At 38.8% G+C, this 17,914-nt stretch overlaps 1 protein-coding gene across 5 annotated transcripts in view; it reads left to right on the top strand.

The window, feature by feature from the left end:
• Unc13c (unc-13 homolog C) overlaps positions 1-17,914 on the top strand; it is a 449,289-nt gene that overhangs the window by 291,678 nt on the left and 139,697 nt on the right. For all 5 annotated transcript variants that reach the window (XM_005073734.3, XM_040739669.1, XM_040739671.1 and 2 more), the window contains exons 18-19: positions 3,546-3,679; positions 14,084-14,169. In XM_005073734.3, coding sequence (XP_005073791.1) covers positions 3,546-3,679; positions 14,084-14,169 — 220 coding nt within the window. The remainder of the gene's footprint in view (positions 1-3,545; positions 3,680-14,083; positions 14,170-17,914) is intronic.

Below are 17,914 nucleotides of genomic sequence, written 5' to 3'. Positions count from 1 at the left end.
TAATGAAAAATGCTAATGCTACTGTTTATCAACAGCTCTCAAAATGCCCAATTGTCCTATTGAGAAATACCTTCATCTTCCTCTTTATGTGCTAATATATAAACTATGACTGTTTTCTACTGTTTTCAGCAATGTTTTACTATGGGAAGAAAGGTGATAACAGACTCTCTTCAAAACATTGAATTCATAAGGTCTAGTTTTCTAACTTTTCTGACCTTATGTGGCCCTGGATGAACCCTTGTAAATTATCTCAGGGTGATACAGAAGTCACAATAGATGCTGTCTGTGTGGCTGTTTCCAGGACTGAAGTATGGTAGAGAACAAGGGGGTTGTTCCCTTCTGTGGGATCAGCCAAGAACTACTAGGCAGCACTGAGAATCGAAGATAAAATTTGCTTTGACTTCTACCTTGGCTTTAACTGTGGCATATTCTCTTCTTTTGTATTGTTTGTGGAAAATCTCCTTGATTTCACTTGAAATGCAAGAGTCTGATTTCCAGTCTGTCTCTGAACTGACCAAGAGTGGGCCCTACACTTCTCTGCTGTTGTTGACCAGTGGTATTTCCTTATCTTGATGCATTGACCACTATCACATCCTCCAACCAAAAGCAGAGATTCCTGTCATTATGTTTGAGTGCAATTAAGACAGTGTTAGCCACTCATATAGATTGCCAATATGAGTGGTCTTAGTGCTGTTGTAGATGCAGCTGTGTCATTCTGATGGAATTCTGTTTGGGTGAACAGAGTGGGGAGTCTATGAAAAGCTGAGAATAGAACCTGGAACCTCCTGGATCTTCCCACAGAGTTCAGATCCAGTTTCTCATGACTCTCATAGCTGTGCATAACTAAATCAGCACTAGTGGGGAAAGTAAATGAAAAGGATATGACAATACAAAAATACAAATTTAGTGACTTAGTAGGAATCCTTGGGACAACAAACCATGAAAACATTGGTGTGAAATCCAGTTCTTTCTATACATAGTTAAGTCAGTTTAGACAAAGACTCAAAGGCAAGCAAGAAAGTGGGAAAGCTTCACCCATAGTGACCACTTGGAAGGTCCTGTGTTGATGACTAAAGACATTAGCAGAGGGACACTCTGGCTGAGGATCCACTAATAGAAGTGAATTGCTCCTGTGGCTGAAAATCCACTAATAGAAATGGATTTAAAGAATACATGTGGCTTTCTCTGCTTGGTCTTGATTTGGGAACAAGGGAAATTTTTCTGAGTAGCTTCATCCACTGACTAGTCTGGCTCAGTTGCTACAAAAGCTGTGATTTAGCTACCTACAGTGATTGCTGCAGACCATAGGTCAGAATTCTGTTGTATGAGGTCTAGTCATTGCATGTTCAATCCTCCAGACTGACAGGTATTTATTTTAACTTCATGGGTTGAGAAGATCCCTCTTGTACAGCTCTTGGAGACAGAAGAGATAATGGACAGAAAGGGAGAGTTGGCATGTCTGCAAGAGAAAAGCAAGAAGGCTGTTTGCACAGATGTCAAGACCCTCAGAGGTTGCCTTGGAGACTGAAGGACACTCGAGAGTTCCTCATCTTCAGTCCAGTCTAAATGTAGACCCGGATAAATCCTCTCCTCTTTCCTAGCCAATAAACTGCTCACAGGGATCTTAGATGCCCGAGTGTCTGAAACTTCCTGTCCTATTTCTTAAGTCAATTACAGAGTTTCTATTTTTAACCTGCAAAGTGTTGGAACTAAGAGTTCTTTATCTCAGAAGTTTGAGGAGTTAAACAACCACCTAGGCAGGAGGGGAAATAATAAACACATTATAAAACACCTATATAGTGGATGGTTTTATATTTTCTATTCCTGTGTCTTTATTGGATCTGAAGCTTATTTCATTTTTAATATCCAAGTACACTTCTGTACCATTTTACTCCTTTTGATGTCCAGGTCTTTCAAGGTCTCAGCATAGATATAACTTGTTACCAAAGCATTTCCTGGTTGCCTAACTGTCATGAATGAGAGCCATGTCAGTCACCATTCCTTCACAGGACTCACCCACACGTGCACACATCACACATTAGCACACAAATTCTGTGGGTTGTATTTGGAGACACATCAGCTTTGTCTTTCCTAAGGAGTCATATCCACGGGTTCCAGAGCCATTCACCTGATTTTAGCCTTCCTTCCAGTTGCCAAACTAAATGCACCATGGGGCTATATTTTCATTCAAGTGAGAATGGTAATGAGTGCCTGACTCATTGAAACATAACTAAGTTATATGTCTTGGTAGACATTAAAAGATAAACATGCATAGCCATTTAGCACAGGATGACTGAACTGGTTACAATAGAAGGCATGAAGACTAGATACAAAACAAAACAAACTGTGTCACATCTAATATAAAATTTACAAAAGACTTTTCTTGAGACACAAAGTTAGGTTTTCAGATAATTCTGGACCTAGCAAAATGACTTTGAAAAAGTAGTCATATATGCCATGTGTCTTACTTATTTGTATTCTTGAATGGAAATTATGTCTCCCTCTACATTTTTTGCCTAAATTTAACAAGTAAATATAAAATGAACATTCTAAGAGGGATATTCAATAAAATAAATAATGATAATTTCCTGAACATTGGAAAGAATTTTGTACATTGAAAATAAATTTATGTATAAAACATTTACCATCACTATTGTACCCCCTAACCTTAAAGGAAGTTCAGATCATCCCAGGCCATGCTGTGCTTTCTAGGGGTGATCCTTAAAGAATTCAGACAGTCAGTGTGGAGAACTGAGGAGAAATTAAAGATGGTTTAAGTCAAAGATGAAAAAGGTAGATTTATAAAAATGAAGTTTATCAGATAAAGGCGTGGGCAGTATTATGGTTACAGATGAGGCATGTAGCACAAGTTAGTTGTAGAGCTTTCCATGGTTATTTTTATAAGTCAGCCTCTTTGAGTTTCTTTTTTTTTTCTTTTTCTGGTTTTGGTGTTTTGAGATGTGTTTCTCATGTAACAGCACTGGCTTTCCTAGAACTTGATTTGTAGACCAGGCTGGCCCAGAACCCATAAAGATCCACCTGCCTCTGCCTTCTGAGTGCTGAGATTAAAGGCATGTGACACTATGCCCAGCTTAGCTTGGAGTTTCTTAAACCTCTTACCATTCGTGACTTTGGATAAAATATTTAGGCTTGACAAACATCCCCCCCAATACATATACAGTTTTATATACATAAACTTGGATCTCTACATGTCGAAGAAGTCACATTAAAGTGATAATTTTCATAACAATTCCTAAGGCTGTAGGCTTGTAACATTCCGAGGGAGGAGTGGCTTATATTCCAGAGCCAAATGAAAGGCTAATGGAAGCTAAACTCTAAACAAATGTGAGATTAGAATGAAGAGGTTGACTGCTGACTTCATCCTACTCAACAAAAAAGGAAAACCTGAGCTCAGTAACTTGTTCTCCCCATGACCTACACGTTTCTTCAAAAATGCTCCTCCCACTCTCAGGTGAACAGGGTGAACATGCAAATGCAGCCCTCCCATTAATCTTCTCTTTTCCTGTTGCTTGCCTTGTAAACAGGGTAAGAAGCAGGATGTTCCTCGGGAAGACCAGGGACCGACCACCAAGAACCTGGACTTCTGGCCACAGCTGATTACTCTGATGGTCACTATTATTGATGAGGATAAAACTGCCTACACCCCTGTTCTTAACCAGTAAGTACACTGCGTGCAGAAGTTGGCAGACTTCGTTCTCACATTAGAAATGCATTATCTAAATTTATGTGCTACCTATATTCTAATGACACTGAAGTTTTTTTTAAAAAAGTCAGACATAATTTTATTTTACTTTTATCAGTAAATATCAATTCAGTAATGATAAACTTTTTTATTTAAACTCCAAAGAATATAGTTCTTTGGCTGTGAAGTCAAATATTTCCCAGGACTTGATTTTTGTTTAATGCAGAAGCATTTCTGTGTCCTCTTTTACTATTTTAACAATGGCACATGTCCAGACGTACTGTGGAAAACTGGGTTGATTTTTTTATTGTCTTCAGCCATTTTGCTTCTTAACTACCTATTCATTATAAATTTCATTTCCGAACAGTTAGTTTCATTTTATATGTATGACGGTTTTCCCTATATGCATGTATAGGTACCATGTGCATGCAGTGCCCATGGAGGCCAGAAGAGGGCAACAGACCCCTGGAATTGGAGTCAGTAGATGGTTGGAGGCCACCCTGTGGGTGCTGGGAACTAAACCCAGTTTCACTGAAAGAGCTGCAATTGCTCTTAACTCCTGAGCCATCTCTCCATGCTCCTATTCATTTGGTTTTTAGCCCACTATGTCCAATTAGAAATGTGGCCTCATCCACTAGGGCTTCAGGAAACCACAGTGGACATATTCCTAAGGAAAACTAAATCTCCCTCCCCAAGGAGCCATCAACTGCCTTAGTTTCTCAACTAGGGATGGGGTCTTGGGCGATCTTCCCTGCTCCATGCTGGAATTTTTAACTGCTTTGATCTCAGGCAGGCCTGTGCAGGTAGCCACTGCTGCTGTGAGTTCCTGTGTGCCACAGCCATGGCATGTCAATAAGATGGTGTTTCAAAACATCTCTCCACATCCTCTGGCTCTTACCATCCTCTGGTCCCTCTTCCTGGCCCCTCATCCATGGTCCCTTAGCCTCGGTGCTTGTGGTTGGTATAGGTGTTCATCTCCAGCTAAGCGTTCACAGTGCCATTCTCAGCACTTGGACACTCATGCATCTCTGCCCTAACCACTACCCTGCAGCAAGAAGCTTCTCTGACCAAGGCTGGGGGTAGCACAAGTCTATGAATATAAACACAAGTGTTTAGAAGGCAGATGGCAACACAACCATGTAGAAAAACAACAGTAGGTTCTCCCCTTGGGTTCTACCCATGTTTATAATACCAGGCATGAAATCCCCCCTGTGGAGCAGACCTCAAATCCAATCAAGAGAGTCTTGCCACTGCTGCACTGCCTGGAAGGTCAGTATTGTAGTATGCAGGGTCCACTGATAGATGTGTCTGTCGATGTTGTGTCTGTCAATGTTTTGTTTTGTTTTGTTTTTCCCTCAGCAGCCTGTTTTGATAGTGCACTATGAAAACTAAGCAGCAGGAAGCGTTTCCTGGTCAGTTCAAGATTTATTTCTCTGTGTTAGGCAACTAAAGTGTGTGATACCCTCATTAGAATGATCTTGTCATCTCTTAATTTTTCATGTCTCTCAAGCTTCAGGTTCCTTCTATTTCTTAACAATGCAATGTGATCTTTTATATGTAATAGCTAGAGTATCTACTTTCCCTATACACTCTTTCCTGTGTTCTCCAAGCCTCGCCCTTTTTCTCATTTTTTTTCTTCCTAATGCCAGAAGATTCTGAAATTTTCCAGCTGTCGAGAATTGGCTTCTTAATTCAGCTCTGTTAGAATCCCCGGCTCATAAGCCACAACTAGTCCTCATCTCAGCTCTCAATAAGGTCTGCCATTTAGCTACCATGCCACTTAGATTTTTTTGTTAATTTGACCTAAGCTAGAGTCATCTGGGAAGAGGGAACCTCAATTGAGAAAATACCTCCATCAGATTGGCCTGTAGGCCAGTCTGCAGGGCATTTTATTGATTAATTATTGCTGTGGGAAATCCCAGATCACTGTGGGTGTACTGGCCCTGAGCAGGTGGTCCTCAGTTGTATAAGAAAGCAGACTGAGCCATCCAGGAAAATCAAGGTAGGGAACAGCATCCTTCCATGGCTTCTGCTTGAGTTCCTGCCTTGGCTTTCCTCAGTGATGAACTATGATCCTAGCATGTCAGCCCAGTAAACCTTCTCCTCCCTGAGTTGCTTTTGATCATGACATTTTATCAGAGCAATACAAAGCAAACAGGAAGCACACACACACACACACACACACACACACACACCAGAGTATATATACAATGAAAATGCAGTTTTGTTTTGTTCTGCATTAAGACTGTGTCTAGTGTCAGAAATGAATCAATTTTAAAACATTCACTATTTCTACTTTGTAAATGTAATATTGTATATTACAATTATATACATATATTACATTTACAAGGATGCAGTATGTTCCTTTAATTTTTTCAGAGTGAGGGATGACCCAGTATATTCCTTTCAAGTCATATAGTCTAAAAGATTCCATTTGCTCTGGTAGGAAAGCTTGACTGTAAGCTGCTTTGATCCAGAATTGGCATGTTGGAATGTTTGGAGAATAGTGTTCAGTGTGTTAAAGCTGCTGGCTTCTGTGTTCACACATGGCCTTGCTAAATTACATTTTACATTAACAAACCACTATGAACATGGTTGTGATATTAAAAAGTACAGATAACTACACAATAAAACATGTCTCCATCACTTCAATCTAATAATCATCAAATTTTGTTACATTTTTTTTCTTTACATGCTCTTGAGCTTTTATTTTCTGGTTGAATCACCTTCAGCTGATGTCAGATATCAAGTGGTTTCATTTTTCTGTATGTCAGTACCCATCTCTAGAAGTCATAGTAGTTTGGGACCCACCAAAGTAGCACATCATGGCCAGGAACAGCAGCATCAGCACCCAAGCCTTGCAGAAATCCCAACCTGTCGACTTCTCCTGATTGTCTTATACAATGTCTTTTTTTGGGGTGTGGGGGGTATGATTAGTTTCAGTCAGGGTTCAAGTTAGGGCCATGTATTATATATGATCACTATAGGTCATTGTGTCCTTGATTCTGGTTAAGTGTTATTTTTGTTCTTTTTTATTCACATTATGGAGAAAACTACATGTCTCTCAGATGCCAGCTGATGCTAAAACTTCAGTTTGCACCTGTGATTGCCAGTTATGCAGAGTGTGGCCTGCTCTTTCTTGATGAGCATAGTTTTCTTCAGACACACTTTGTACCTCACAGCAGAACTCCAAACTTAATGGGTTCTAATTTTATCTGCTATGACTAATGAACTCAAATTATTAAATTTGGCAGATTATGTTTCCCTGATTCCACTAAGATATTTGTGAGATAATAAATTGGTTTGTTAAATTGTTGTGTCTCATAAGACTCAAGGTTTAAAACATTTATGTTCTGTATTAATTGCTACAAATTAAAAAGAGGGCCAGACTGTAATGGAAGAATGGATTGCTTCCTTCATTAAACAGCCCTATTATAAATTATCAATTAAACTAAACTGAGGCTTCACTGAAAACGCAGAAGTGCTGTCCTTAACGTGAGAGAATATAATTTGTATATAGGGATCTTCAGGTTAGGCTAAGAAAAGTCACCTAAACATACATGCATATTTGTGTGTGTTTGTGTGTGTGTGTGTGTCTCAGAAAGAGAGAGATGGAGACAGAGAGACAGAGAGAGAGGTGGATGATGAATAGTTGTATCATATTAAGTTTAGATTTAATTTTTAATGTATACATAATAATTTCTACATGGTAAGGTTAGTGTTCCTGGGAATTAGCAGCTAAGTGAAGGCAGGGATTTGTTTCTCCTTACAATTTCAGGTTATAGTCCTTAATAGTCAAGACAGGAATTTGTTTCCCCTTACAATTTCAGGTTATAGTCCTCAATAGTCAAGAGGTCTGGGTGGTTGAACTTCAAAGGCTGGTCACATCGCATCCCAGCCAAGAGCAAAGAGAAACCAATGCATCTGTACTCACTTGCTCATTTATGCTCAGCTTGATTTCTCCACTGTTATTAAACACTTCAGAACCCTCTATCTAGGGACCGGTACTTCCTGTTTTGAACTGGGTTTTCCCATATCACTTATAGACCTGCCTATAGGCCAACCCAATCTAGATGGTCCCTCACTGAGACTCTCCTCCAACGTGATAATAGCTTGATTCAAGCCAACTATTAATGCCAACCCTCTTTCTTTCAGTCCTGTTTGTATTACAGTTTGGGAACTACTTCTAATTAGCATATTAATGGGTGGTATGTCATCTGTGAGTTCTGAAGTCTTAAAATCTGTTTACTCCTTAGTACATAAAAATTTCCTCTGCAATCCAGTTTATTGCCATTAATATTTTATTATCATCTTATTTTTCTGAAGACTGAAACCAAGCCAATATAAAAATAACTTCAACTTACTTTCTGTGATAATTATTTTTCCAATTAAAAATCAATAGATAGTATTTTCTTTTATGTCTCATTTATGGCTAGAATTTTACTACTGTCAGTAGTAAATGCTTGTTGACTGCTCATGATGAGCAAATGAATTTTTGAAACACTTAGGTATAAAAATCTCACTTAAACTGGGAAGTGGTGGCATATGCCTTTAATCCCAGCACTTGGGAGGCAGAGATAGGCAGATCTCTGTGAGTTCGAGGCCAGCCTGGTCTACAAAGTGAGTTCCAAGACAGCCAGAGCTGTTACACAGAGAAACCCTGTCTTGAAAACCAAATAAAATAAAATCTCACTTAACCTTCACAATGGCCCTAGAGAAACTCACATATTACTCAGTTGTTACCAACCCCATTTGACAGATGAGGCAATGAGTTTAAAAAGATCAATAATTGCTCTACTGGGTAAATTAGTTAAGCAGCAGAGGAAAACTCAAATCTCTGCCTTTTGGGTCATGCTGAGATTTCACCACAGGATTTGACTGCTATTATTTGATAAAAAAAAAGAAAAGCCAGAATGTCTTAAACTGGAAATGTATAGATCCCATAACTATTCAAACTAAAGACAGAAATATAATCAACTGCAGAGTGTGTTGGAAGAACAAGTTCTGCTTTTTAAGTATCATTCCTTTGTTCTGGGAATGCAGGTTGAATTCAACATTAAAAAATTTGGTGCCAAAGGAAGGTATTTCCAGAGTCTATGAAGAAAAGAATACCTGAAAAAGCATCATGGGCTTGTGATGGCTTCTGAAAAATTTGGCACTGAGGCTGGAGAGATAGCTCAGTGGTTAAGAGCACTTGCTGCTCTTCTAAATGACCCAAGTAAGATTCCCAGCATCCACACCAGAGGTTCATAACTGCCTTTAACTCCAGCTCTAGGCAATTTGATGCCCTCTTCTGGCCCTATGGGACACTGCACTCCTGTGCACCTGTCTACACAGAGACAACAAATACACATAATTAAAAATAAACACAAACCTTTAGTACTAAAATTGTAAGACTTGTTATTAAAAATGTATCCAAGAAAGCAAAGACATTGACAAACCCTATGAGGAAAGTGGAGCAGCTCTTCTTGAGAGGAGTGGTTTTCACCTTCCATCTGTTTCATTTGCTCATAACTACATATTTTGTTGCCTTTTCTTCCCAAGATAGGGAAAGGCAATGAAATCATTTTGGAAACTGTAAGCTTACATTTATCACAAGCTATTCTTTTGCTCTTGAGGTTTCTTCAAGTATCCCAAGACAGTCACATGTGCGACATGGCAGTACTTTGTGGTAGAGAGATGTTAAGGGGAAAAGCATAAGAAGGGTGTGTCTCTTTCTTCTGCTCTTCTGGGTTCTTCTCTGGGGTCCCTGCAAGAGGACAGGTTAACAACAGAGAAGTATATGAAAGTAGTTACTGCACGTGTTATATACATGGAAGAATTCCCAGGGAAGGACAGTGCAGTGGTTAGACGTGGATGTCTCCACAGTAGGAATAAAGAAAATAGTCAGCGAGGAATGCCATTGAGAAGTAGCAACAAGGTGAGAGCACAGTTGTCTGGGAGAGACAGCAAGTCTTCTTCCTGGTTTATGTGTCTCCCAAGAAATGAATGTCCCTTCCCTATGAGTGTAGGGATGGTACCTCTCACCTGTCACATAAGGGTCTTCCAACTGATTCCCAGAGCAGAGAAAGCACTTCTTACATGTGACATTTCCCAAATTGCTTTCACTTAAAATATTTGATAATATGATAGAAAAGATGGCTCTGTACTCACTGTTCTTCTAGAGAACCTGGGTTCTGTTCTCAGCACCCATCTCTGAGGATTCACAACTGCCTGGAACTCTGGATTCAGGGGGTTTGACACCCCTTTTGGCCTCAACACAGAGAACACGCACACACTTGCATACACACCAATGCACACACATATTTGAAAAAATATTCAATATAGCAAGGGGTCATATTTGGGTATAGAGTATCCCAATTGCAAAAGAAATGTTTTTTGTAATTCTAGACCAAAATTGAGAAAGATAAGGTGTTATTCTCAGTAGTTCTGAAGCCTAAAGGTAATAACATAAAACAATGCTAAGTAATTAAATCCCATTGTCAAGAGGAAACCATGGAATTGCACATTTAAAACATTACCACTAGCAGTCCTGTCTTTTCTCCTCAATAGCCGGTTATTATTCCACCGCATCATGTAATCTGAGCGTGATGGAGGCAGGAGGCAGGAGTCCAGGGTACAGAGCAGAGGAGGGTGCAGTGTGGCAGCTCAGATGTCTGCCCTGTGTAAGAAGCAGAGCCCTTTAGAGAAACAGGAAGCAGTTATGACACATGCTTACAACTTGTTATAGCTTGTAGTCTGAAACATCTTTCACCATCGTATTACTTTTTGATAGGGTATGCTATGCATTTCTTTTCCTGTGTTGTTAGGTTTTTGTGTTGTTTGGTGGCGCACAGCTTTAATCCCAGCACTCGGGAGGCAGAGGCAGGCGGATCTCTGTGAGTTCGAGGCCAGCCTGGTCTACAGAGCGAGTTCCAGGACAGCCTCCAAAGCCACAGTGAAACCCTGTCTCGAAAAACCAAAAAAAAAAAAAAAACCAAAAAATAAAAGGTATATTTTATCTTTATTTATGGGGGATGCACATATGAATGTGGTCCACAGAAGCCTCAAGAGGCATTTCCTGGAGCTGGAGTTACAGGTAGTTGTGAGCTACCTGCTGTAGGAACTGGGAGCTAAACTCTAGTCCTCCTCAAAAGCAATGCTTTCTCTTAACTGCTGAGCCTCTCCAGCCCTGGGTTTTGTTGTTGTGTTGTTAGTTTGTTTTGGTCTTTGGGTTTTTCTATTTTTTTTGTTTTGTTTTAATTGCTTGCTCATCAAATAATTAAACCATCTGACTCAGACCACTTCTTTTCATGTCAATATTGCCAGCTTATTTATTATGTAGATTGTATGTATTTTTCCAGTGCCGCACTATTTTAAATGACAATTTTATTTGCATTTAAAATAATTTGCCAGGTTGATGACTTTGATGACTCAACATTCAGCTCCATTTTTTTTTTTTTTTGGTTTTTTGAGATAGGGTTTCTCTGTATTGTTTTGGAGGCTGTCCTGGAACTCGCTCTGTAGACCAGGCTGGCCTTGAACTCACAGAGATCTGCCTGCCTCTGCTCCCTAGTGCTGGGATTAAAGGTGAACATTCAGCTCCCTTAGGCCATTTGTTTTTAATTTGGAACTAAGCCTTGACAGTTTGCAGAAAGCCCCAAGAAGTCACAGCTGATTTCTAGATTCTTTGTTTTGAAGTTTTCTAATTCAAAGTTCTAGATTGAAGACAGTATTTTTTAAGACATTTGGTGAGTCTTTCCTATGAACATTGCAGCTTCCAACTGCTATGCATAGTTTCTTCCTTCTCACATAGGCACAACTCATCCTTCCTCCAGGTAAACTATGAAAGGTCCTACCAGGGTGTTCTGTATCCTAAATTATGAATGGCTATTCCAGGGTATTCTGCGCCCTAAGCTCTAATTTAGACTTGCGATTATAGTGTGTTCATCTTAATGTTAATTGTGTTTCTATACACCATGTCCTCACAGGGAGTAAAAAACAAAATGAAAAGCCTCTCAGAAAACCTAGTCCATTCTGCTCAGACTGCTTGATCCTAGCCCTTCAGGGCCTTCTCAGCTTCTGTAGATTTCTGACCTTAATACTCTATAGTTTTCACTGCATGGATATACAGTGGATATATATATACACGCCTAGATTTATACCTAGATACTTAACACTTTTTGTTGCTATTGTAAATGATGTGATATTCTGATTTAGATATTCAATGGCTAGATAGATAGTAGATAGATAGATAGATAGATACACACACACTTAAGCTCATGATTTTATGATATAGAACCTCTCTTACAGTGGCTTTTTATAGTATTTGACTAGGCCCTTTCAATGTAGAAAATTTTCATTGTTTTTATTTTGTTTGGGGTATTTGTTGCTTTGTTCTTAGTTTTGAGACAGCTCTTACTGTATTAGCCCCGGCTGCTCCAGACTTGCAGTCTCATATAGCCCATGGCCCTCATCAGGTGGCCAAGTGACTTGTTGGCAGCATGTTGATCATTCTCTTCACCCTTTCAGTCTCTTCTTTCTCCTGCTTCTTTTGTAGAACTTCAGAACTTCAGTGATATTTAACAGGAAAATTGAGAATAAATGTTATTGCCCAGATTGTGACCTTACCGCGTAACCATTAAGCAGGAGGTTTACAGGTTTTATTGTTGTGATTTCTTGAGATACCATCTTTCTCATTAGATCATATTTGCCTTGTCCTTGATCTGTAGCCCAGGCTGGTCTCCAACTTGTGTTTCTTCTGTCTCTGTGTTCAAGTGCTGAGATTATAGGCTTATATTACCATGTCCAGGTAGTGATATGTTTTTATAGATTCTTTTATAAGGTGAATGAAATTCACTTCCATTTTAATTTTCAGAAAATTTTTCCTACATCTTGCAATGACCATAAATTTTTCCATTCAATACACTGATTGGTAGCTTGTGCATTGTCTACTTTGCGACTGTTAAATTAACCTTGCACTTTCTCAGTAAACCTTTTTGATAGCAGTCTTATTGTCTTGCATTTATTATAAGATTGATTGTGGTGGGTACTGGAGAGATGCTTGTGGTTAGAAGCACTTACTGCTTTTGCAGGGGACCTAAGTTTGATTCCCAACACCCTCATCAGGTGACTCACAACTGTTGTAACTCCAGATCCAGGGGATCTAGAATCCTCTGCCAGTCTCTGTGGGCACTTTCACACATATGTGCATACACACATACAGATACATAATTAAAAATAAAAACAAATCCTTAAAAACTATTGAATTCAGCTTTTTACTGGAGATGCTTGAAGTGATATATGTGAAAGATTAATTTTTAATTTTATTTTTGCTCTTTTTGTTCAGGCACTATGTCCTGCTATGTTCTTACTTAAGTTCTCATTCAAAAAAACATGAAAATAAATATAATTAGCCATTTTGTCCCCCATGAGCCCAAAGTACTCATTATACTATTTATAATTTTACTTCTGCCTATTTGCAGCATAAAATTAATAAAATGCAAACTGAGTGATGACACCATCTGAACACAAATTAAACCTCTTAAAATAACTTGTTTATGATGATTTTTATATTGATAAAATATATTGAAGGTTGGGGACTAGTTGTGTGTGTATTAATTTTTTACTATAAGAGTTCTAAGTTTAAATTTTGGTAAATTTAAAAATGTATGTTTTAAAATATGAGTGGATATTATGAGACAAGCTGATGTATGTCTTTTTGTTAGGGGTATTGATGAAATATACTATTCTTTGTGTGGAAAGTGTAATTAGAATGATTGCACATGTATTGTCTTACTCAAGGTCATAGCAACATCATGTGCACTTAGGTAATGCTTCCTAGCTTCAAGAAATCTTTCTAGATTTGGATTAAAAAAGATAATTCTGGATGCTTTAGTATGTCTGTGTATCTACATGTACATCACCTGTGTGTGTGTGTGTCTGTGTGTGTGTGTGTGAGAGAGAGAGAGAGAGAGAGAGAGAGAGAGAGAGAGAGAGAGAGAGAGAGAGAGAGAGAGATTGAGATTGGTTTCTCTGGTGTAATGTGGTATCTGTTGTTTGGTTCATTTGATCTACCCTCAAGGTGGATGCATAGAAGACAGCATTTGGCATGACAAACGGAGCTTTCCTGACCCAAACACATCATATATACATCCCGGAGAATCCCTGGGCTCTGGTCTTTGGTGCCAATAGAATAATATCTATTTCACCACTCAGCGTTTCTTTCAGCTTATGCTCTCCCAGCTTATTAAAGTCAGTAGTAATAAATTACATAAATGAAAATATACATACATGTGTATGAACCATGTAATGACAACTGTGGTTATGTGTGAAATGAGGCATTTGGGTTTTGGGGATGATATTATTTGTGATACACTAATATGATGTGTTTTGTTTTAGATTTCCTCAAGAACTAAATATGGGAAAGATAAGTGCAGAAATTATGTGGTCTCTCTTTGCTCTCGATATGAAATATGCTCTAGAGGGTAAGTCTAAACATTTATCTCTATTTCCTAGAATAGCTATAAAGTAAAATATGGATTATTGTTTTTATCTTAGTTCCAAAGCATGTTACTAAATGGTAAAAGATGAAGGTCTCAAAGTATTTAACACATTTTTTCATCAGACAGCCCAAGTTGCAATGTCATGGTACGTGTTCCACCTGTAGAGATGAGCAGAGTCAGAAATGTTCAGAGAAAATTTTTCCTCAAAGTGAGCCACACCTGAGTATGGGAGAACAGTACTGTTCCAGCTATTTGTCTCCATAGACTTAGAAATAATTCCTATAGATAGATATGATTAAAGTATGGCTAGCACTCACACAGAATCAGTAGGAAGACTTTTCACCAGGAACTATACTCTTAGCAAGTGCAAATCAAACAGTGGAGAGTTGGAGAAACACAGCCTTAGGTTAACTATGTCTAAAAAGTTCTTGATGGGACACTCAATCAAACAGTCATACTTGAACACAAAACATTCTTTGTAATTGTAGTCTTCCTGCCAGCCTGGTTTCAGAGTCATGTCAGCCCCAAATGAACATCCTGGAAGCTATATTAATTATGAAGTTGTTGGCCATTTGCTTGGTTTCTTATCTGCTAGCTCTGACTTGATTATTAACCCATAGTTACTAATATACATTTTATAAGGACTTATCTTTACAAGGATGCACTCCTGACATTTCCATTCCTCCCAGGAGAGCACATGGCAACCAGTCTCTTCACTACATTTCCCAGAATCCTCCTAGACTCTTAGTCCCACCTATCCTGCTTCCCTATTGTTCAACAGTGCTTTATTGACATATACACAGAACTTCCCCCATAACTTGTTGAGATACAATCAGCAAGTGTATAGTGAGCCAGGGGACACTAATTGATTTCCATCCCATTCAGTATAAGGTGGAACAAAAGGGCATTAGCCACAGTCTCTCTCTTGAGCAGGACTATGAAGGAGAGTTACAAGCACCGATGTGGACAGAAAGTTGCCATATGGAGAGGGGAGAGTGATACCAATGGAGGTCTGGGGAATGACTCTTTTAAATCAGACTTGAGGTAGAGACACCACAACTTTCAAAGAACTATTGGTAAGGAACATTTCCTTCACGAAGACTTGAATAAGAAATAGGGGCAAAATTCCTGAGGACAAACAAAAATAAAGTCAACACAAGCTACATTTGAGGAAAGGAAAGTCAGCGCCTAGCAAGAGACTTGACTGCCAAGGTGAATGGCAAGAGCTGTCTTTGCAGATGTACAGATTAGGACATTATCTAACCATCCTGTAAGACTGGCTGATGAGGTAGGACCAACTCAGAGTGCATGCTCCTTGAACCTCTGCTTTTCAGCTTTGCTAAAACATATATGTGAGTCCATCAAAAAGAATACTCAGATCTGACAAATGAGATGCATGGTGGTTTACAATTTTGTTTTCTGGTAAATCAGGATCTGCCACCCACAACCAAAGAGCTTTATATAATCTTTCAAATCATTTCAGCACTGCTCACAGGTATGTAATCCTTAGTATGAATGGGGTCTTTCTTTTCTAACATGTGACTGACCCATCCAGCTCTCTATTCTCTCCTTCCTCTGGTCACATGCTTTACAACCCTTTGACTTGACTCTTTGTGATCTGAAAGCACTCATAAAAATAAGATGGTAACCAGCAGTCTACCAAGCAACTAAGACTCCCCAGGCAGCCTCTGCTTCTATGGGTCTACTCCATGCACTCTCCAGTCCTCAATGAGTTCCCTTTGGACATCTAAAATTTTAGAGTCAGAAGTAGAATTTTCAGTTCCCTCTGTCCAAATATGCTTCTTCTTCATGCTTCCTGTTGTATCTCTTGTCACAGCATTCATCTAGTGACCTAAGCCAATAAGTAAGGTCAGCATGCATTCCTTCATATCCTCATCATGACCAAAACTCATTCTCCATTATGGCTGCTCTCATGCCTGTGTTCTCATCCTACTAGCCTTCTTATACAACCATGCAAGATGTTTTTAGTGTTTTTAGTGTTACATCCTCAGATGAGACTTCCTTTAACACAGTAGTATATCTATATAGCCTATAATGAACTATGGAACTTATATAACTACTTAAGTAGTATATAGTAACTACTTAAGGCAATAGGAATGTGGAGCAATAGAAATAGCCATGAAGGACATTCCCATCTGTGGTGTTGGGGCATGCTGTTTTCCTACATGTACAACCAGAGGATCACATTGACTCAAAGGATTTGGTAGTGGAGAAAAGTGGCTCTACCTACACTCCAGAGGAATTGATGATTTACGTTCATTTCAAGGTGACACTGACCACCAGTGTGGCCCTATGTTTGCAGTATAGAGACTTACTGAAATGTACTTGGTTATTAACCTTATTACATACCCTTCATTATCAACTTGACAAGCCCTACAGTCAGGTGAGAGACGAAGCCTCTGATGGGGAATTACCTATATCAGATTGACCTATGGGCATGTCTATGGATGATTTTCTCAATCACAATTGAAGTAGGAGGACCTAGTCCACTGTGGGAGGTACTATCCATAGGCCAGTGGTTCCAGGCTATATAAGAAAACTAGCAGAGCAGAACCTGTGAATGAGTCAGCAAGTAGTGTTCCCCCATGGTTTCTGCTTTCAAGATCCTGCCATGACTTCCCTCACTGATGGACTGTTATGTGGAAGTGTAAGTCAAATAAAACACTTCTTCCTCTAAGTTTTTTTTCATCAGTATTTTACCAAGCAATAGAAAGGAAACTAGAGCAATCATCTTTATTTAAAAAGAAGTACCAATCCAGGTGTAGTGGCCCATGTCTTTAATCCCAGCACTCAGAAGGCAAACACAGATAGATCTTTGTGAGTTCAAGGCCAGCATGGTCTGCGTAGTGAGTTCCAGAACAGCTAGAGCTATATAATGAGACCCAGTCACGATAAAACAAAAAAATCCACTTTTAAACAAGTAAGTAGGATATGTATCCAAAAATATAAAACTTGAGATTTTAATATATTTGAAACCGTTAAATTAAAAATGCTACAAGTAAAATTTTCTTTAGCTTTGATCAGAAGCTTATTAATTATAGGTTCATTATTTCATACTCAGTACAAAAGCAGTAACCCTAAATTTGGAGATTCTATCATCAAAAATAGCCCAAGATCAATCAATCAATTAACATTTTATTATTTTCATAACCATTGGGAATAAGAATCTTCTGAGCAAGAATTTTCTTAATTTGACTTTCCAAAAATAGAAATAATTCACATAGAGTATACCCACTTGGAGTATATATAATTCGGGAGTTGTTGCCATTTTACATTTGTGAATATTTTCAGGAAGGCCTATTTAGTAACATAGGGGAATAACTTGAATTATTACCTTCTGTCATATGATGGGGCTTGCATCAGGATTGGATTTATCATCTTGTATTCAGCAAACAGCAGAAACTAGAATGTGCATTTGTGTGAGGGAAGTTGTAAAGTGGACAACCTTGTACAAAGAACCCTAAGGACAAAGCTAGAGTCCTTCTCCATTGCAGCTAAGCACTTGTGGGACTGAAAACTGGGAGACAGCTAAAGATTTGAGAGTTGAGGTCCAAGATGCAAAAAGCTTGATCACTTACTAGTTTATTGAGTTTGAGCGATTAGCACACTAACTCTCTAAACATTAGCTTCTTTTCTAGGAAATGCTTACTGATAATAGGTTAAAGGTTGCTGTAAGGTAAAAATAATTGTGTGTGTGTGTGTGTGT

Source organism: Mesocricetus auratus, unplaced genomic scaffold (genome assembly GCF_017639785.1).
Source record: "Mesocricetus auratus isolate SY011 unplaced genomic scaffold, BCM_Maur_2.0 Super-Scaffold_100691, whole genome shotgun sequence".
NCBI lineage: Eukaryota > Metazoa > Chordata > Mammalia > Rodentia > Cricetidae > Mesocricetus > Mesocricetus auratus.
This window is presented reverse-complemented; position numbering and strand designations above follow the sequence as displayed.